A 22,513-nucleotide genomic window follows, 5' to 3' on the forward strand; every position below is an offset into this window, starting at 1 on the left:
GATGCCTCAAATAACTCACAAAATATTCTACTCATACAAGCCTGACCAGTATCTTATCAGATGATCAAGACTAATCAGCTCACATGTTTCAAAACTTCCAAACACCAAGTGTAATATTTTCACAACAGTACTAACAAAACCACTGATTGTGAGAAGCAGAGTTAATGACTTCAAATACTTGATGATATGATCAAGAGTTTCAGTGAGAAGGGGGCTGAGTCTATCAAATTTAAAAGCGTCCTACTATGGGGGTGTGGGGGAGAAAAATGGTTCCAATTATCAAACTCAGCATCCGAGTCTTTTCTTATCAGAAAAAACCTGCTTCTGAGCAACAGTTTCATCTTTACCCTGAAATTCGGCTGCTGTGGGGACTGCTGAAAGTACTCTACCTGGTATCTGAAGAAAGCTTTTCTTCATATAATTTCATTTACATAATTAGCATTATTTTAAGCACATTTATAGTTCTATACATTCACAATATGTATAACTAATTATATGGCAAGAGCATACAATTACTACGTTACATCACATGTGCATTTTCTACATGGTTTTGAATCCTTCTATCAAATGCTAATAGAAATTCTAACCCTATGATAAACCTATTTTCAAACACTGCATGTGTTGTTTTTGTTGACTTTTTACAGTATTGTTTCCAGCAGGGCAAAGCTGGCAAGTTCACAGGAACACACGTTCAGGACTGTGTCCAAGCTACTTCCCTATGAATACTGCTACTCGTTGCCAATCAGATTAACTTTTTACTGCGATGTTACTGGCAAACACTGCTTACAAGGCTTAGGTAACAATTTATTTCAAAAGCTGCTTGAAACGGGAAAAGCAATTGGACAACAGAACCATGAAACCAACCTTACAGAGTACTCCAACTCTTCAGAGTACCATCAAAATACAATAAATGAAAGAAACTTTCCTCTTCAGTTAAGTAGTATCTCCCATATAACAGTAATATATCCAAAGAAGGCACATTCTTTCATTTGGAATTGTTTCCACTAAGCATAATTAAAACTCTTCACATGTACACCATTCCACAGTTGCTGTAGCACCTGCAGACAGAGTAAGATCTGGGAAGGAGCCTTAGGATATTACATTATATGTAATAAAGTTGTGTGAAAACTTTCTGCATCAGTTTGTTTCCTTTTCAAAGCCAAACATTCTGGAATATATCTTAGTTAAAAACACCCAACATTTCTGGGAAAAAACAGATATTATATACAACAGAAGCTACGTAACACCCTTGGAGGAAAAAAAGCCAGCTTTTTCAGAATAGCAAAAACACTGTCTCAAGTAAGCCTCAAAGTTTTGAAAATCAGGTTAAAGCTACAAGCAGATATTTAATTGGATATGTGAGGTAGACTACCTTGTAAAACTAAAACAGAAGCTAAGCTACACCAGTTAATCCCCTGAAGGCGAACTTCCTAACAAATGAATAGTAGCAAAATTTAAGTACCAAATTTTTAGATAGAGGAACTCTTCACCTATAAGGCTTTTTACCTCAACCCTCCTGCAGAAGTGTTCAAGCTACAATATGAAGAAGCATGATTTCCTAATGCAAAAAAGGCTCTATCTAGTCAGAGTGACAAATTCATTTTGCCCCGTTTCCAGCACAATGAGATCATTCAGAAGTAAATGAAAATTCACAGATCAGCTAGGCTGAATATCAAACCAGTAACATTAAAAGAGCCTGCCCTATACATATTGCACTTAGTCCATCAGGTTTCTTGTCATAACTAAAGACCTTATAGCAGGAACTGATATAAATTCTTAGGAGTTAACAGAAGGGTATATGCCTTTTTTCTAAGAATGAAAAACATTTTAGGCTTCCTAGAAAGCACAGTATAGAATAGCTACACCCCTAAAATTAAAAGACTACTTATTAATAAAGGCAGATTTAAAACTGCTTCCAGATATTTCAAATGGTCCTGAAGATACAACTCTCATACCTCTAGAGAGCAACAGGACCTACACCAATAGGATACTGAAGGGACAGATAAAGTTACTGCAAAAACAAAATACAGTGCAAGAATAAAGCATGGTACACAGTTCTGGACTGTGGGTGAGAGAAAGAATATATGGATCCAAAAAGCCATTTTTAACTTGGTGCCCATTCATAGCCAAGAAAAAAATATCTAAACATAAAAAAGGGGGAAAAAAAAATTAAACCGTAAAGAGACAGAAAAATCCTCAAACACCATGATTACCAATGAAGAATATTATTTTTCCAAGGTTTTTTCATTTCCTTTATTAAAAGGGTACAGTATGAAGCTTCCTATCAAAGGCACTTTTAGTCCTGCTGAACTACATCAAAGCTGGGTTGGGCCAAGACCAAGGCAGCCTGTAACAGCGTGTAATAGCCCAGTGTCACATTAATGCTTATTGGCTGGTTTAAAATTGGGCCCAAAATCACACTGGGGAGAAGGAAGAAAAGAAAAATTCCATTAAGTTTTTCCCTCTCAAGACAGTTTAACCTAAACAGAGATCAGATAAAAATAAATACACATATGTGTATATAGATAAATTCTATGTGTATATATATGTATATGCAGGCTGGAGTTTTACTTAGCTTTCTTTTTATCACACTGGTTAACAAGTAATTTGCAGCAGCTCAGGCTTCAACAAAATTTCTTTTGCTGCCAATGTATCAAAATTGGGGTAAGTACTGCCAATCAAAGCAACAGACCAGCTGTCAACTACTGCCACCTCACCAAGGGCACATTTCACAACTTGAAATATTTAAGTCCTGCATTTCATCCATACTAGAATTGCTTCCCCATTGCAATTGCATTTGTTATACATGGTAAATATTCCTTTAATTATCTGACTCTACTTTTAAAACCAAGTCCTCAGTGTAAGTTGGGCACAGGCTAGGTGTCCCTACTTGGCAAAAAAACCCACATGTATTCCAAACAAGTTTTGTATGTGCCTCACAATAAATTTAAAAAAAACAGACTGTACAGGAAAATATTTATCAGAAGCCAACAGCTTCAACTCATAAAGGAGAGACACCTACCACTCCATCTGCAATCTTCCAATCTGCACAACTTTCGTATTTTTGCAGTTGCTTTTCAAACAGTTGTGCTATGGCTCGATGGACAAGTTCATACTGCTCCTATAGTAGATTACCAGATAAAAATTAGTGCTCAAGATCTTTATCATATGATAATATACCATCATTCTTTGTAGAGATTTATTTCAAAACAAGCTATACCTTTGTCTGTACTGCAGAATGCCTCTGTGTCCTCATTTCCTGTATTAAATTAAATACATTGAATTCTTCGGGAATTTTCTGAAACATAGAAGAAAGTCAATTTCATTGACAAAACCGTTTGTCAGAACAGCAATACAAAAGCCGTTAGACATCCAAAAGTACGTTTAGCTTCTGTAGGTAAAGCAAATCTGTTCTCTCTACATTGCAGCTATGAAGATTTTTTTAAAAAAAGCAATTACTCTCCAGAACTGTTTTAAACATTTGATTTAGAACAGATGAAAGCATTTCAAGTATTTTGAAAATTAGACATGTAATGAAAGCTTTAATATGACACTGCAACATTAATGATGCTTCATAACTGAAAAATCCCAAAACTAAGTTATCCCTGTATATTTCAAGTATCAGGCCTCAAGAGCTGCAAGATCAAGCAGAGATGTCGATAAAGTTGAATTCAAAAAACCACTTTATATTGAAATATATTTTATAAATCTGTAATTTTACAGTGACTTTTTAGGTAAAAGCTTGCTGTCAAAGGAAATGAAGTACATACTGAAGCATGAATGCAATGAAACCAAACGTCAACCTGTCAAAAAAGTTCTGGTCTTAAACATTTTACTCTTCTAGAACATTCGAGAGCTCAATCACTGTTATAAAATGACAGAATGACAAAAAATCCACTCTTTTAAGATTCCTTACCCCAGCTTTAAGCAAATTCCATGTATAATCTATGGCACAAATAGCTCCTGTTCTTCCACACCCTGCACTATGAACATAAACAGTTACGGTATATTAGAAATTATTTTAATTGGTTAAATATACACTATAAGCTTTATGTTTCCAGAGTCCACGTGATAACAAATATCAAAATGTCTCAATTATCATTTTAAACTCAATCTGACACTATAATGTCTTAAAAATGAAAAAATTAACAATGAAAAATGCAAAATGGAGCATTGAAATTTTTAATGCAAGTTTTTCATAGCCAGTTGGAACTGTAATAATGAAAGATGCTTCAATGCTGACATTTTTATTCCCACTTTTGTCGCACTATTCCTAGTGACCACTGCTACAACAGTAAGGATGTCAAAATTTAATGATAGATATGTTAAATGACAGAACAGAATACCTTTAAAGATTTCCCACATTTTTCTGATTTAGTATCATCTCTGTATTTTCTCCTTGTTATTAAAAAAACTTAAATCTGAAAGTTATAAAAATGGTAGCGAACTATCACTTTTATCCTACCTAGCAGTATGAATTTCTCTATTTTACACAAAGAGTTTTAACACATGTATACTTGTTACATTATATTTACACTGCAGTCGTGAATGTTGGTTCTTTACAACATTGACATTCAAGAGAAATAGGACAGTGAAATGGATTTCAGTGCTAAGTAAGTTTCTTATGCTTTTGGACCTCGATTACTTTAAAATGACAAGCTGAAAAAGAATGCAGCTAAAGACAATATATTTCTATACACTTTAAGAGAATAACCAAGTTCTAAACAGTTAATAAGCCCCAACAATCTAACATTACCTGGCTTATGAATCTGAATTCAGTTATTCTGATATATAATGCATTAACTTTTGTTGCTTAAAAAAAGCATCAAATATCATAGGCAAGAACTTTCCAGACTTATTGTCAGAAATTGTCAATTCACCAAAACACTTTTATGGCAGTTTAGTTTCAACAGTCCTTCTGTTAGCCATATTTCAGATCCAAGATGAAACTGCTGCTCAGAAGCAAAGACTTACCAACCAGAATCTACAGCCTGCTCATTAGAAATATTTTTTGTTATACTAGAAGACAGGTAGAAGAGTTCTTAGGTTGTGATGTACCTGCCATGTAGTCTTTCCAACTGAAAATGGAGCCTTGACTCCCAGACCTGATTTGCAGTGATCTTCAAAGTCTGTTTTGCCCTAATGAGGACTTAAATGTCTTAAGAACCACAAAATCATTTCCCCTTCAAAGGCTAAATCTCTTCTGATTGATATTCTGTCTTGAACTGAAGTAGAAGCAAAATTTCACTGTCATGCGTTTTAAGACAGTGAAGACTGATTTTGAGCCAAGTTTTGACATGAAGAAATATTCCTTTTTAGAAAACTAACTACTGATTTAGACTCAAACTACTTCATCTCATACCAAAAGCCTAGACTTCAAAAAAATTTAAATGTATATAAACTTAAAAATTAAATATATTTGATACCTGCAGTGTATGCAGATTGGTACATCTTCATGTTCCTGGTATTCTCTCATCAAACTGATCATATCCAGAATAGAATCAAAAGATGAAGGGACATCATGGTCAGGCCAGTTAACATAATGAAATTGATATACACTACGAGTCTCCTAAGGGAAAAGGAGGGGGAAATGCATTAATGATAACACATATTTGAGGAGTTTGCATGAGATAATTAGTTCAATGAACTTTCACTTTTTCCATGATTAAGTGTGGACAAGCAAAGCCATTTACTGTATTAAAAAACCCCAAACTTACAGCTTATACCACTTGGAAAAACTCAAGGCAAATGCTGTGGTATTTTGAGTGCTGCTAATGCACAGAAGAACGAACTATGGGGCAGTTCACACAAGCCCCTCTCTATAATATATTGGTTAAAAGTCCTACAACATTGCACTGTGTTAGAAGATTCTCTGTCCTTACAGTCTTAAACTTCGAAAGAGAGAAAGAAAGGGAAAGTCCACCATGAAAGGTTCTTTCTCCAATCATACTCCAGTAACTTACATGAAAAAAAATGGGGGGCAGGGAATAGTTACTGTTTTGTCACATTACAAAATGAAGTGTGTACATCCACATGCAGAAGGAAATTAAGAAAGTGAGAGAAATAATTCAGGTGGTATCTAAACACCAATCACACTTGCAACAACAGCAGGTACACTTTTGTTCTATTTAGCTCATGTTACAGAAGTACTAAAAGACAACTAAGAAGCAAGCTTTGGAACAGCCTAATCACTCAGCTACCTAAATCCCTGAAAGGCCAAATCCTCTTTCTCACTATTACCTAAATCATCTGCAATACAACTAGTTCTACTGCACCTTTCCACACTGTTGTCACACCTCTGGATTCTCGTATGCCCTCAAAGTAATGTCCTAGAGAAGCATATGACTTTTTTGATCAATGTTACAGGTTGCAAGTTTCAAGACCTATGCTACCTTCTATGTCGTTATTTGAGAAGCAAAATAGTGGGCCCCTTGAGCATGGAAATGTAGATCATCTTCCAATTGAACAAACTATTTTTGATGCTTTACTTTTGCCAGACTTGTGGAAACACTGTAGCTAGTAAAAGCAAGAGAAAATCCAGCGTAAGAAAAGGCATTTTAAAAATCCAACTGATTATGTAAAACCTCATCAGTAAGGAGGAAGAAAACTTACAGCTGCCTAATAAGGCCCACCAAGAACTAACTTAATTACATTAAAAGAGACAAAACCAGTGATTTTTCACGTTAGCAGAACTGCCAGGAAAAAGAATTATTCAAATTTAGGCTTTTTATATGGAAACTAAAAATGAAAAGGAGTCTTCATAGTCCTTTTTTACTGCCACTTTTTAAGAAAGAACCTGATGTTTTAGCTTAAAATAATCTTCAAGTTTCAAACTGGTTTTCCTCATAGAAACTAGAGTAACTTTGTATATTTAAATGAATTTTAAAATTCTTTTGTGTAGTATTTTGTATGATTCTCCATCAAAAAGTTTAAAGAAGTGACAAAACTTTTTGTTATTCTGGAAAACCAGAGAAGGAACTTAAAAGGATATTACTCTATACCACAAATACCTATTTTTCCTCCCCAGTTCTACACTTAGAATTCCTCAAAGTAAGATGAAATCTGTAACTCATTACCAAAATGTGGGTTTTCTGTATGCCCACAGAAATCCTGAAGCAAAGGTTAAGTCTGAAGAAAGACTGTTTTATCAGCCACATAAGTTCAATATCAACCTATCTTGTTAATTCTTTCAATTACAATACTCCTTAAAGGAACAGAAACTTTGGGCTCTTTGCTAAGATCAAAACCATGGCACAAATCGTAGCTTTTTGTTACTACTTAAGTTTTATGTAGTACACAGGTATCGTATACAAACTATAAAAATTAACCGGAACAGAACTTAGGGAAGTGGTCAAACATGATTTGCATGTATAGTATACACAAGCAAAACAAATTAACTAGTTTCTGAAGTAACCAGTTCTCATGCTATTCAGGTATTAAAAGTAATATTAAATTAAATTAAAATTAAATTAAATTAAATTCTGCTTTGGGGTTTTTGACATCTCATCAGTTAACCTTCATGTTTTTCTAGGACAGCTCTACACTTACTGACAGCTGCTTTGCAGACAAATCAAGTCACCTCAAACCTGACGCTTATGTATAAGTTTGCAAGAAAAGCTTAAATCATCCATTCTTAAGAGTTACATGAAAATGCAAGTGCTTTTCATTTCACTGAAAATATGACAATTTCCACAATTAACATAACATACTCAGTTTATGAAGTAGGTCTCATGTTTTACAGTAGTTTGCGTCACAAGTTTTCACTAAGATGAATAAACTCAATTTCTTCCATAAAGAGACTAATTGTAACCACTTAGTTGCCAACTTAACAAACAGTGGAAATAAATAGGTTTACCAAATACTTGTCTGGTAAGCCAATTCTACATATTGAACACTAGGATATCAAATCTTCAAGAATTCCAAAGCCTTGAGCTCACTTTTAATAGTACATTTCTATCTTGACCCTTGAATATGCTACATACAATTTCCCCATCCAAAAGTTCCCCAAGCAAAAAGACAGTGCAACTCAGTTTAATCGAGAACATTCCATATTTCTACATGTATTTCAATTACAAGAAGAGTGACTTTTTACAAGCTAGAATGAGAAACTTTGGGGGTGGAGGGGAAATACCACTAAGTTGTCGTCATTCTTGCTTTATTTATTTGGCAATACAAATATAGAAATGGACATAAGAAGTGTCTTTTTAACATTGTAAAACAATGACAATAAGTATAGGGCAAATTCTAACAAGCACACAGACTTCATCCAAAAAGAAGCTAACCAGGTGGAGTTAGAGGAAACAGATGGCAAGTTTGTTTGATTTTTTTTAAAAAAACAAACAAACAAAAAGTCTGATTCAGTTTGTCATGGTATTTTTAGTTGAGGTAAACAGCGAAATTCTCCTAGGGTGACAGTAGCTTTGTAGTTCTTAACACATGATATTGAAGACCATCACACAACTTTGGCTAAACAAGAACATATATAAAAGACAAGGAAACAGTTTCACTACTCTTTTCTTAGACGCTAAGCTTTTAACATCACTTCTAAACTTGATGCTTTACATACAGAACTAAAAAAGTGAAGATATTTTCAGGAGCTTCCTTCATTGTATCATTTCAGAAACCTTTGAGCAACCGCTTGTTGGCACCAGACATGATCATATACTTACATTTTGAAATTCAAGTAATAATGTTCTAATGAAGTAATCTGTTCTTGCTTGCTCAGCTTCCTAAACATGAGAAAACAGTAATAAATTGGGGAAAAAAAAGATTAATATACACCACACAGATTATAACTAAAAACCCAAACTTTAAACTCAGGTGTCTTAATGTACTGGTTTTGTACTACGATTTCCCCAAAAGATGAGCAATCAAAACACTGATTTTAAAACAGCAGCAACTTAGCTTGCTACAAAAGATACTGTGGAAGATGTCACTTTTACTTAAAATAAAAATGGGAGTTTTCAACCAGTAAGTGTCTAGCCTGCTTTTGAAACCAACAGTAAACCTTGTAAGAGTATTTCAAAGTACTCCCTTTTCTTTTTTTTTTCTCCATAAATTTATATTTAATGTACAGATTGCCTCCCACAGCCATCCTTCTATAACACTCCTGCTGTATAAACTTCAGCCTCTAATCACTTTATCCTATGACATCTTTCATTCCACACACACACACACCCCCCTTATTATTTTCACTTAAGGATGCATCTGAATGGATCATTGTAATTATCTTCGTTGTGGTCAAAAAGCATAGTCTCTAGGCTCCTGGGATGTTCAAATATGCCTTTGGAACATCAAGGAAAGTTTATGCTGTAGACACCAAACAATATTACTGTACCTAAAATATCAGTAATATCACAATTTGAAGATGCATTCAAAAGCTTAGCGTTACAGCTTCCACAGTGAATTTAGGAGACTGCACATATGCTTTAACATGTTCCTATCTGCTACTGGGATTTTACCATTTACCAATCAAGAAAGCAATTGCAACACTTCACAGGTTTAAAGGAGATAATGCATAACTAGCAGCAAATGGAGCCCATATACATCATTGTATCCAAAGATAAGACATTCTCAGATGTCAAATACAACATACACACAATTCCTTTTCTCTAATACTTACCAGGTATGCAACCACCACTTACTAGGTACAGGGCAAAAACCCAAAAGTAAAACCCACAAAAAAACAAACTCACAAGTCAATTTTTAAATCAAATTAAGGTAGGCAAAGGGTACTTGCAATCTTTACAGACCAAAATTTCTAAATATATGCTTTCTTGACAAGATGAACTTGAAGCGTACTTAATTCTTTGTAGGCTATTTCAAAGTAGTATTAGGAATAGCTTGATAAACTGGCATGCTAGCTCTTTCTGAGCACCTTAAAACATTTCAGCTAGAAGACAGCAATTCACATCCAAACCCACGTACATCTGAATTAAGGAGAAGGAAAAAACCCAAACAAAATAGTTTTGAGATCAATCTGGAATGGAACAATTCCACTGTATTAGAATAAGTGAGCAGGCAAAGGCCAATCACGAACTGCAGTGTAAAAAGTTACAGTAAGATAATTTATACTGATGACAGTTATAATCAACACTTCAATGCCAGGTTTTGTTCATATCCTAATAGTAACTAATAGAACATAATAGAAGCTGATTAAACTACCAGGTGGCAAGATTAAACATAAAGACATGAAGAAGTGTTTTCCTCCAACAACACAATGATGTGAATGTCAGAAAGAGTAAGTGACAAAAATCATAACTCAAAAATAAAATTGACAAATTCATCATCCACTGCATTACAAAAATACTGATAATCCACAGGCAACATCCAATTAAGGAAGTCCTGTTAGTCTGCTGCTGGAAGATGACAACACATACAAGAAGGATCACCCTATATATGGCTTTTTTTCTATTCTCTTCCCCTAAGTAATTAGGCAGTCATTGAACACAATGTGATAGGCCAGAGGGAATAAAGATACATAAACAGGTGTGTACAGAGGAAACTGGATGCTATCCCACACGTAAGGAATGCTAATCATATTGATTTTGGTGGCTATGCTCCCACATACCATATATCCTCACTCACACCCTGAAAACTTCACAATTCATGAAGTGAATTTCTGGTATGTAAGCGGTCCCCTTTTGTGAAATGGTGATTGCACTATGACTTCTTTCACTACCAAGGAAAGGTGATTGCAGAAACCCACACCCGTCTCATATGATGCCAAGATGACAGCTGCCAAAAGAATGACGACTTAATTCCCTACTGTGCCTGGTGTAGGAGACATCCATGGTCCCCCTTCCTGCCTATTAATCTTCCTGATACCCTTCTGTTATGATTTATGAGCAAGTATCAGAACTGGAAGAGGCCCTAGTACTTAAGCTCAGCAATCAGAACTCCTGATAACACAAACACAACATGCGACAAACTTTCAGGTTTCCTCCATCTTTCTGGAATCATAGCTTGCTTGACAGTTATCCCCCAGCGACCTCTCCAGGAAAAGATTCAGACCTCATGGTGATCTGCTATTCATTTTTGGTTTGATTTTAAAGGCAACAATAGAAACAAAGGAAGTATTTTCAAATAAACCTGTATCTGTTACCAACAGAAACAAGTGAAAAAATTTAGTTTAGTTTCCATTTTCTTTCTTCATGCAACTTAAAGAAAATCACCTGTTCCAGTGTTACTGTCATTACTCATGCACATCTGGAACACACAAGTCATAATGGACAGAAACAACATGTACAAATATTATTTGATTTCTTAATTACGGTACATTCAAAATCACATCATGTAAAGCTGAAGAAATGATACGTAAAAAGATACAAGACAAAGACACACAGGTTTCCTACTTAAAAAAAATTAAAAAATCATGAAGGATTTAAAAAAAAACCCAACCACACAGCTTAAACACACATATTGTTTTCCACTACATTCCTTTGAGAGTCTTTGTGTAAAATTTGGTACCAAACAATTAAAAAAGCATTTGTTTTGTAATACAAACTATTAGTTGAACAGTTAATTTCTAAAGCTTTATACTTACACAAGAAACACGAAATGGTCCAAACGTTACAGCTGCTTCTCCATACAGAGGCCAGTAACGTTCACATTTTTTCTGTTAAAGCAAAGAATGCTAATTTAATTCATGCGTAGTACTGAAAAATGATGATTAACAGAAGCAGAGTAGACACAACGATAACCTCAAATGCCTTATTCTCTCTCTTATTTGGTGTTTTGCCTTAACATCTGCCTACTGGTGCCTTGCTGGACTTCTTTTAAGATAGTAAAATGTCTTTTCTTTTGGACACCAGAAAAAAAAAACCACCAAAGCCAAACCCCTAGATTACCAATTAATATAGCCAAAAGACACTTCGTAAATTAGGACATGAACTTATAGGTATGAAAATAAGACTGCCTACATATGCACAAGCACACATCATACAGAGGGAGGCAATGAGAGCTAATTTAGCTTTTGAGAAAGCTTGGAGTTCACAATTCTGGGCCATATTTTTTTTTTTTTCCCTCAGGTCAGAATTTAGCAGAGACATTTAGAATCTTAGAACCACTTAGGTTGGAAAAGGCCTTTAAGATCATCATAAACAACCATTCACCCAGCACTGCCAAGTCCACCACTAAACCATCTCCCTAAGCACCACATGTACACATTTTTTAAACACCTCCAGGGATGGTGATACCACCACCTCCCTGGGCAGCCTGTTCCAATGCTTCACCACCCTTTCAGGGAAGAAATTTTTCCTAACACCCAATCTAAACCTCCCGTGGCTCAGCATGAGGACACTTCTTCTTGTCCTGTCACTTGTTACCTGGGAGAAGAGACCGACCCCCACCTGCCTACAGCCTCCTGTCAGGGAGCTGCAGAGAGCAGTAAGGTCCCCCCTGAGCCCCCTCCTCTCCAGGCTGAACAGCCCCAGGTCCCCCACCTGCTCCTCACCAGACTTGTGCCCCAGACCCTTCACCAGCTGCGTTGCCCCTCTCTGGACACGCTCCAGCACCTCAACGTCCCTCCTGAAGTGAGGGGCCCAAAGCTGAACCCCGTGTCTGAGGTGCGGCCTCACCAGTGCCCAGTGCAGGGGGACGGTCACTGCCCTGGCCCTGCTGGCCACACTGTTTCAGATACCAGCCAGGACGCTGCTGGCCTTCTGCCCCCCCGGGCACACGGCTGGCTCCTGCCCAGGGCTCTCACCCAGCCCCCCCAGGCCCTTCCCCCCAGGCAGTTCCCAGCCCCCTGCCCCAGCCCGTCGCGCTGCGTGGGGCTGATGTGACCCAGGGGCAGGACCCGGCACTGAGCCCTGTTGAACCTCCTACAAGTGGCCTCGGCCCATCGCCCCGGCCTGCCCAGCCCCCTCTGCAGAGCCCCCTGCCCTCCCGCAGGTCAGCACTGCCCCCAGCTCGGTGTCACCTGCAAACCGACCGAGGGTGCACTCGGTCCCCTCGTCCAGACCGTTGATGAAGGTAGTAAACAGGGCTGGCCCCGATACTGTGGATATTTAAAAGACAGGCTGTTTTTGCACCTGTATGAGTTAACAGGAAATTCTGAAGGACTCTGGATTTTGATAGTTGGCCTATATCCCACAAAGAGCAAGATTTTTTTCCATACTAACATGATCAGAAAGAAACCATTGGTACACTTCTGTACACACATATTTATTCCACTAAGAGGACATCTAAATAATAACGTAACACTATAAATGGAGCAAAGAAAAGCTGTCACATTCACTATTTTCTGTGCATACTAATATAAGGATAGCCATTCTCATTCAACCTTGCAGATTATTTTTACAGTTATGGATCTGGCACATGAAGCCTCACAGGCATTGGCATACTGCCTGCACAGCCAATGCTCATTCAGTTTTGCATACATACCCTTCCCATTTCAAATTCTCGACAGGCCATTACAATTATCTGAAAAGAAAAAAAAATGCTTGAAATTAGCAAGTTTTAGATGGAGTAACTTCACCAACACTTTACTGCTTGTTTCTGCCTGGGCAGCTACTGGTACTCCTTAATTGGTTACTACTGAAGAGACTAGTTAATACTATTTTCTTACTGGCAGATGCATACTCCTTTAAATTCTAAAATGGTATCCAAGCTTTATCCTGGACAAAATGATCTACAACACTAATACAACGTTTCAAGCTTACTTAATTTGAACTCACTGTAATCCTGTACAAACACGTTATTTATTTATTCAGCCTGACTATGGAGTCTGAACTTAATAACAAAAATATAGAACCATTTTCCAACTGGAAGAAATAACTCTATTTACTTAAAATGACATAGACTACATAAAAAAGGTGCAAAAACTTATTTAAAAAACAAGAATCAAACTTCTTGGGGGAAGCTATTTCAGATACAGTAACATGAACAGCGCAATAAAAATGCACCAACAGGTAAGCTATTTGTTACAATAAGTAACCATGACTTAAGTGTCTAATAAAGCAAAAAAATATTTTCAGAAATAATTTGTTGAACAATGCGATTTTAACAGTACTTCAAAGTTAACTCCTGACAATAGCTGTTTAAACAGATGTAGAATATATAAAACAGTAAGCAACCCAAAATTAGCATAAGTAGAAAGGTAGGCACTTTTTTTTTTCCACATGCTGCTTCTGTATCTCATTTTGTCAGTCCACATTAAGTCAGAGTCAAGATCTGAGAAGTCAATGGACTAAATCACTGTCAACAATTTCGATAATGGTACAATCATTGTGCCATGAAATAGGGCAATACTGAATTCTGGTTTTTAAGTAGGTACTTACAGCAACATTGTATTCCCATATCATCCTCCAGAAGTCTATTACTGTATTTGCTAATGGTCCCTGCGTAGCAACATATGCTTTTGGCCCATGTACTCCCTAGGATTGCACAAAGGAACCATTAATGTTTATAAAGAAAACTTATCTGCACCAAATAAGAAAGGCTTTAGGTTATAATCATGCAAAATTAGAATTATTTTTGATTCAACAGTAAGAGTAAGAGTGAATATGAAATATTAGTGCCGTTGACATTAGTGAGAATTTTGCTGGTGATTTCAAGGGGGGCCAAGATTACAACAGCTACTGTGCTGCCAGAGACTGTAACAGAAAACATTAAAATTCTGCATGTTCAGATTCTGAAGATGCCCTTTAAGTCCACATTTTGTTACTCAAACTTTAACAACAAAAATTTCAAAATCTTTCTGCTAAAAAGCATCCCCTTCAACAAATTTAAGATCCCTTCTTCCAGTAATATCACATTTCAAGTAAAACAAGTTTTAAAATTTATTTTATATAAAGCTGGAAGACATTTACATTCAGCTTTTCAAGCTAAACATTTGAGAAGTAAAGTTTATAAGAACACCTGTTTCTGAATAAACATTACTGTGCAGAAACAGCACCAGAATAAGGCTACAAGGAAAGCCAAAGATATTCACACTTTGAAACAAAAGTGTAACAGGCTTTCAGCCAAATTGTGGTTTCTCTTTAAGAATGTTGGATATAATTCCATTGCCACACTTCTGCCATGAACAGCAAGAAGTGCATACTAACATAGACAATTTGTGTCAAAGGCCTCATTTATTATCCCTCAAAACAGCCTCTCAAAATACGGTATTTTTAACACTACCAACTGTTAAAATAATCAGTATCTGAATTCTCCTATGGCATAAAGTTCCAATTTGCTTGTCTGTGTCATAAAATGAGAAAGCAAGGGGGTCTACTTTGAACCTCATGACTCAGTGGGAAGATCTCCTTTACCCTCTTATGGCTTTGATCTCTATAACCTATTTCCAATTCTATTCTGACTTTATTTCAGTTTGATTTACCTCTGTGAATTTGCTCCATGTAAAAAAATAGTAGAGTGAATTCTGTCGTCAAATCTTGTGCAGTCACATTTCCACAAATTCACATAAAATCCATTTCACTCAAGCCCTTCAGTGGAGATTCTTTAAGCAACCTGACCTAAACCACTCATATCATGACAGCCTGGTACTTTAAAATGAAGTATTTTATATGATACTGACACTTAAAGCAATTTTTTCAGTTGTAATATTTACTCTATAAATGGCATCACGTTTGTAAATTTACTCATCATAATAAAAATCTTCCCTCACAGCTTTAAATTCTCTTTTATCTTACGCTATATTAGAACTGCACTGATACAAAATAAAAGCTTAAAAATAATCTAAGAACTGTTAAGACGGTAATCCATACCTTAATAAAGTTTGCATTGATGTAGTCTGAATCTTGGGGGGGAGTTTTTAAGGTCAGTTTAACCCGGCTATGATCAACTGTAAGAATAATTATTTTTTTAAAAACAAGAATTACAACACATGTAAACCAATCTGTAACAGTAAATATAATATATAACACATATTGTATGCATAGAAGAAATTAAACATTAAAGAATGTTCCCCAAAGATAAGTCACACAAGCTAGTCAATTTAATTTACGAGTAAACCAACTCAGGTAGGTATAAGCAGCATAGCTCCTGCTGCTACATGCCTCTGATGCTCAAGTTTACAAAGTACCAGTTACTCAAATTCCAAGAGTGATTAATTACAAAGAGGCAAAATTCAATTGATCAGAAGTCATCAAATTTTTAGTTGCACAATATTAACATAAATCATGATGGTCAGAATTAAAGGCACATTTATAGAAAGCATAAAGAATAAATACTAGTGCATAGTTAAAGCAGCTGGCAGGTCTTAAAAGTCTCTGCCAAGGAGGACTTCATCAACTATTACACCATGAAACGTGCACTGGAGTTTATTGCTCAGGTATAGACTGACTTCTATCCCCCAAACACTGGGCTTGGTACTTTTAAACTAGAAGCAGCAGATTCCTTTATTTAGGGGTTTTTTACATTTCAAGTTTCTGCCTCAAGCATTACTGACTGTCTCAGTGAAAGCTTTATAAAAAGCAGCAGATCTTTTTAGGCAAAAATCCTCAGCAGTCTTAAAAATAGCCTTTATTACTTGTTGACGGAATAAACATCTTGGAATTCTTTTTGACATTGAAAAAAATGAAGTGTATCTTTAATACAGAAACAACTTGATTCTCACTAAGAAAGAGGGTAGGTAGCTGGCAGGTCTGTCGGTCCTTCCACCTCTTGTTGATACCAACACTTCCTAGCTATCACATAAAAATCATTCAGACTGTCTCTACAACAGAGGCTGTTTTAGTTGGAAACCCAGATCAAAAATAATTATCTTTGAAGTGGGAAACAGAAGTATCTGCAGAAATAGCATCTGCTCAAGCAATTTGTTACCTTCTACTCTCAGGGTCAATTCCTCAACCACTGAACAGCTGCTAAAAATTTTATTAGAGCTAAAATCAAGAAAAACCATAAATAACAGGTCTATTTAAAAGTAGGAAATATGGTTGTTGGGTTTTGGGTTTTTTTCAAATCATCATTGGTAATAAAACAGGGAAACATTCCCACAAGTAGTACATGCTAAGAACTGCTTCTATACAGAAAGCGCTTCCAAAAAGCTTCCAAAATAATTTCACCATCTTGGAAGCAAGTTTCTGCCAGAGTCCTGATAACATGTAAAAAATGTTTTTGTTACCATGTAATGCTTCCTAAAGTAGCACAAGTGTAGGTTACAAGACAACTGGATCACAGACCTAAAGACAATGCACTCTCACATAACAGCCTAAAGAAATCCTTAGAACATATAACGCTGTATTAACTCATACAGATAATGTGAGAGAACACTTTATAAGCAGGCGATATTAGTACAGACTTAAAACTAAAAACTACCTTTAAATGGTGGAACAGACTAATTAAAGTGGTAGGCTAATGAGGGCTCCTATCTTCCCAGAACAGTAGATACAAAATTCTAGTGCAGTTTCCAAATGTCAACATTTCCATCCTGCCTCTTATCTGCCACAGCTCAGCTCTTGCAGAGTTTTAGGCGTGGAACAGCGTTTTCAAAGAAAAATACCATTGCAGATTCCAGCTTCAGAAGATAAAGCGCTTGGATATTTATATACAGCTTAAAGCCTCCGTTCACAATTACCAATTGGTGTCTTCCGGTAACCAGTGAACACTGTATTTCATTTAATTAGCATTTAGGATGGCTTAGTAAACTGTAACGTGAACATGCACACATCTTCTATTCTGAAGCCAGTATTGAGGTACTGATCTCTCTGGTAGCAGTAAAAATTTCTGATAAATACACCACTAATCTCTGATTAAGTTACATTGTAAGCTCTTTTCTGGATTTATGAAAGACAGGCAAAGTATCACCCCCGTTCTTCCTCCAAAACATCTCCTGGCTGTCATTTCTGTCAAGCTGGTCTCCCATCACTTTATTGCTGCAACCTTCAGATGTTTGAAGATGTTTTCACTTCAACTGGAAATATACTTTCAGTTTTCCCAAATGCCAGCTTTGAGGTTCGCCGATTTTCCCCACTTTGATCTGTGTATGCTTTCACATCTTAATGACTCAGTTTTTATTTTTATGTAGATGAAAGAAAAGCATATCTAGCTTGATAGTTGCAGCGATTCATTATTGTGGTAGCTACTATGTGTCTCATAGATTGAGCCTAGGTGCTACCAAGATTTTACTACATTGTTGATTATCTACCAAAATGCTGGCAGTAAAGAACAAATATAACAACTATTATTATTATGAAGACAATAACAACTTCCCCATGCGTTTTTACTCCATCCATTAAACATGTTTCCTCTCAACTAAGAACAAACAAAACCAACAACCCCCCCACCACCACCCACACACAAAACCCCCAATGATATTTAACTATTTTGCTGCAGTTAAGCTTAGTACCATTACTACTCTTCAACATGTGATGTATGTTACACATATATCCTCCAGCGAAATATGAGCACGTGCCTTTCCTTCTCAGTGCAGCAGCAAGCACTATGCCCAGCTTGTTAAAGAATCTAGGGTCTGTGGCTTTAGGGCAAAGGTTACTGCTAGAAGTGTTGCTCCAAGCACTAATAAACAGTAAAAATAAACAGCACTAGGAAAAAACACCACACAGGTATACAACAATCTGAAACACACGATAATTCACTGGAATTTACTGCTAGAACATATTTTGAAAATGAAAATTAATGATGCCTAAACAATTTTCAACTTCAAATTGGTTATAAACCTCCTAGCACTTCTGGGAAAGCTAAGCAGAGTAAAATATATCTATTGCAAACCTTGAGGGATATGAAAAGTGGCATTTGCCAGAAAACTATCCTTTAATCTCACTGTTGGCTGTTGATATCAAGCAGCACAGGAAGAATATTCCTAAATACGCAGCCTCATGAGCTAAACAAAGTGAACTTGTAAAAGTTAATCTTGTCATTACAGATCACTGATCTATTAGATCCACACATTGGTGGTTTCAGAATTTAAATTCTGCTCTGACTCTTGTTTTCTGTGTTTGTACATAAGTGGAATTTCATCTGTGCTCTAGCAAAATACAAACCAAAGACAATCCAGCACTAAGAGTTCTCTGACACCGTTTGCAGCATACAAACAAGCAAAAAAGATCTATTTTACTACCCACCACAAAACCAGGTGCCTTAAAGCTCCTTAAAATTTCATCTAGCACTTATGCTGACATTGTTTGTTTTCTACCACAAATAACATGCTCCTAAGGAAAAAAATACTGTTAAGTACGTTCTAGACCATTCCAAGCTAAGATCAAAGTGTAACCTTGAAACAGCTTGGGACCTAGCACACATTTTACCTTGAAGTGATAGCTCTCCTGAAAATACTTCCCATGTACTTTGCTTTCTGAGTTAAAAATAAAAAAATTAATCTTTCAGCACATTGTCTCTAATTTCACCTTTCAGTAATAACTAAATAGTGAATTTCAAAATACATTAAGAATAACAAGCACTTTCCTTTGTCTTCCATTAACATGTAAATCAGACTTACATGGCAATATATCCTTATATCTATTCTTCTTAACATTTTCTTCTTTTTCTCCAGTGGCTGTTGGGTAGATCTTCTCTGTTCTGTATTTTGTTGACAATCTTCTTAACCTCTGAAATATAACAAAAATGTTATATTCTCAAGTCTCGAGATAACACAAACATCACAAGGCATTAGCTTCATTGAGGAAGTATAAGATCACTCAACACCCACACCCCCACCCCTTCTCTCCTTCTACAATACCCATGAAGAAGTTTAACAATCTAATTATCCAGTATTTTTAGCTCCTCATCTATTTACAACCAAATTAATGCCAGTCCTACATATCACAATACATGGATCTTTAGAAAAGCCACTTCAGCACCAGTTTGGAATACAGAGATATTTTATTTAGGAAACACACTGCCTGCTAGGGAGTAGTAACTGCATTAACGATACCTGTAACAAAGAGAAAAATCTGTTATTGCTCAGAATATCTGGAAGAAGGCTCAGGAACAGCTGTTAGCAACTGAACTTTGCTCTGAAGCACATGGCTTCTAAACACTGACAACTGAACAGAAAGCATAATCTCATTTAACAGGCATCTACTCCTAACAGCCAAATCCTGCTGAGTTTCCAGCTCTCCCAGAGAAAGAAGGTCCCTGACTCTCAGGTACAAGGTATTTGCAATTGACATGAGTGACAGGAGGTCTGCCATATTCACAATAGGTCACTTCCCCCTGTCCATCTATTTCAAATCCTAGAAATTTTAAATGGTCAAAATAAAAATAAAATAAAAATAAAAGCCAGCCCATGCCTTCCAGCAACCTAGGAAATAGCATGAGCAATACATGTTTTTTTTCATCCCACCCACATTAGGCTTTTGCAACTTTAACAGTGAGGAGAAAGAAAATAGTACAAATTCTCTTTGGAGAAAAAAAAAAAAATACTAGGGGAGCCAGCAGTGCTTGTTATTTTACACTGTGTAGACATCAAGATTTAAAAAGGAACCTGAAGGAATCAGAAAGTTAACTCTGGCTTCCAGCTAAACCTAGGTGGTTGCAAAACCAACCGTTCTGTTGACACTGACATGGTGGTAGTATATAAAATGACCAAGAGAAAAAAGAGAAGGGAGCTCTGAAGTAGTTGAGTATCTCCATTGAGTAGTATTCTGCACAGGTAGAAGGATAGAGGTTGTTCATGTTTCCCTCCCTCCATCTTTAATGATTGATTATCATCCCTGAAGACCCAAACTGTTCATGGCTTGCTTTCTTTTCAAGAAGGGGGATAATGGGGGAGGTTGCTGCTAGTTAAAAACGTAAGTCTCGTTTATCACCGACTATGCAACACACAGGCAGAAGGGCATCATAAATAAGATGATCTGCTTGGAAAGCCAGTTCTCTTCTGGAATTCTTCTAAAACTACTAAAACACTTGGGAGACTCACTGCACAGTTCATTTTTTTTATAAAAGAAGGAAAAATGAATTTGCACCTCAAGTCAGTCCTCCAATAATTCTTCCAGCAAAAAAAGGAAAAGAAAAAACACACGAAAAGATTTAGCATTTCTGTTACAAACAGAAAAAACATTTTATTAAAATTCATCTGAATATAGTGAAAAAACAGCAAATTTCATATGCAAATGTGGCTAAGGATAAAACTTTATGTTAATTTAGTTGAATAATATGCATCTAATAATCTATAAAAGTGCCACTTACAGAGCAGAAACAATGGCAAGGTAAAATAAAAAAAGGCAAAGCAAGTACCAATTTTCAGACTTTTTTCCCTTGTCTCAGATCTCTGTATAACTTATTAAAATCACTGAGCACTAAAAATATTAACAGAACTATCACACTGGGGGCAAGGGGATGGGGGGGGGGCATATTCTTAAAACACCTTGCTCTTGAAATAACTGCAAATGTTAGTCAATGAGGAAAAAATACTTCATATTTGGAGGTGGGACAGTAAGTCTGTGACCACACAGTGATCAAAGTGCTAAACACATTATCTGAAACCACAGCTACAGTAAAGAATAGGATGCTTCAATCCTTGAAAAGACACGTAAACAGTTAAAGGAAGCTTCCATCCAGACTACACTAATCTTTGCATCACTAAAAACAAATTCACAACATAATCTGTATACACAGCAGGCAGAAAAACCTGGTTTGTAACATGGTACAGACATGAAGAATACCACTACACATGGCAGATAGTACAGGCAGTATTTTTTATTTTGACACGGGTAAGGGCTATGTTACACAGGACAAAGACCGAACGCAACAACTGGAGTCTTGAAATAGAAAAATAAATGCAGTTCTTAGCTGATATAGCTATATTATGTGTAAGACTGAGCAATAAGCCTCCAGTTTGCAGGGGGTGGGGGTTAAAGAAAAACAATCCTTTCCAAGCAGAGCCACTATGATGTTGTATGTTGTTCTACATCTCAACCTGGTTGTGAGTTTTGGGTTTGGTTTATTTTTCATCTTACTAGTTTTTATGGGACAAATGCCATGATCCTGCTTAGAAAAAGTAACAGAAAGAAGTTCAGAGAAAAAACGACCTCTAAAAACCATGAGTAGTAGAAGAAGTTATTTTGCATGAGAAAGGATACACTTGAGGAAGCGATACAGGAAAAAGGTCAGGTATCAACAACGCACCCTAGTAAGAGGATCCTTTTCGCTTTAGCCCATTTTTAAGGCATGCAAGAAATTCATTTGAATGATAAAACACTAGCTGAATAAAAGACAAAACCAAAAAACCTTTCACAGGTACAACTGGACCTATCATAAGCCAAAAAGGCTGGAGTGACTAGTACCAACTTTCATTTTCTAGAAGGCGATGCTATGGGATTTCGGCATGATCTTCTCCCCAGCATGACTCAAAGAGCTGTACAATCTGCTAAACAGACTGAGAAGTAGGATTAGCATAGCCCAGCTCTAAGGCAAAAAACTGGAAACCAAATACAGGTTGATTTTAACAACACCTGTTCCCAAAACACTTCAGGATCCATGCTTTTAATGCATGTTTGTCAACTGTTCTGTGACATGGATAATAGATGATACGTACAGTCCGGAGTGCAACCAGAAAAAGTACTATCACAAATCGTAGAGTATTCTCTGCTACATAGCACAGGAT

The 22,513-nt window shown here is 36.4% G+C and overlaps 1 protein-coding gene across 1 annotated transcript in view; it reads right to left on the reverse strand.

The window, feature by feature from the left end:
• The window catches only part of PTPN12 (protein tyrosine phosphatase non-receptor type 12), a 78,029-nt gene that overhangs the window by 25,186 nt on the left and 30,330 nt on the right, over window positions 1-22,513 (reverse strand). The window contains exons 2-11 of the mRNA XM_040595139.1: window positions 19,406-19,514; window positions 15,714-15,790; window positions 14,283-14,378; window positions 13,387-13,425; window positions 11,546-11,617; window positions 8,670-8,729; window positions 5,427-5,569; window positions 3,917-3,983; window positions 3,221-3,298; window positions 3,023-3,121 (exon numbers count right to left, since the gene is read on the reverse strand). Of these exons, the coding sequence (XP_040451073.1) occupies window positions 3,023-3,121; window positions 3,221-3,298; window positions 3,917-3,983; window positions 5,427-5,569; window positions 8,670-8,729; window positions 11,546-11,617; window positions 13,387-13,425; window positions 14,283-14,378; window positions 15,714-15,790; window positions 19,406-19,514 (840 nt within the window). The remainder of the gene's footprint in view (window positions 1-3,022; window positions 3,122-3,220; window positions 3,299-3,916; window positions 3,984-5,426; window positions 5,570-8,669; window positions 8,730-11,545; window positions 11,618-13,386; window positions 13,426-14,282; window positions 14,379-15,713; window positions 15,791-19,405; window positions 19,515-22,513) is intronic.

Source organism: Falco naumanni, chromosome 5 (genome assembly GCF_017639655.2).
Source record: "Falco naumanni isolate bFalNau1 chromosome 5, bFalNau1.pat, whole genome shotgun sequence".
Taxonomy (NCBI): domain Eukaryota; kingdom Metazoa; phylum Chordata; class Aves; order Falconiformes; family Falconidae; genus Falco; species Falco naumanni.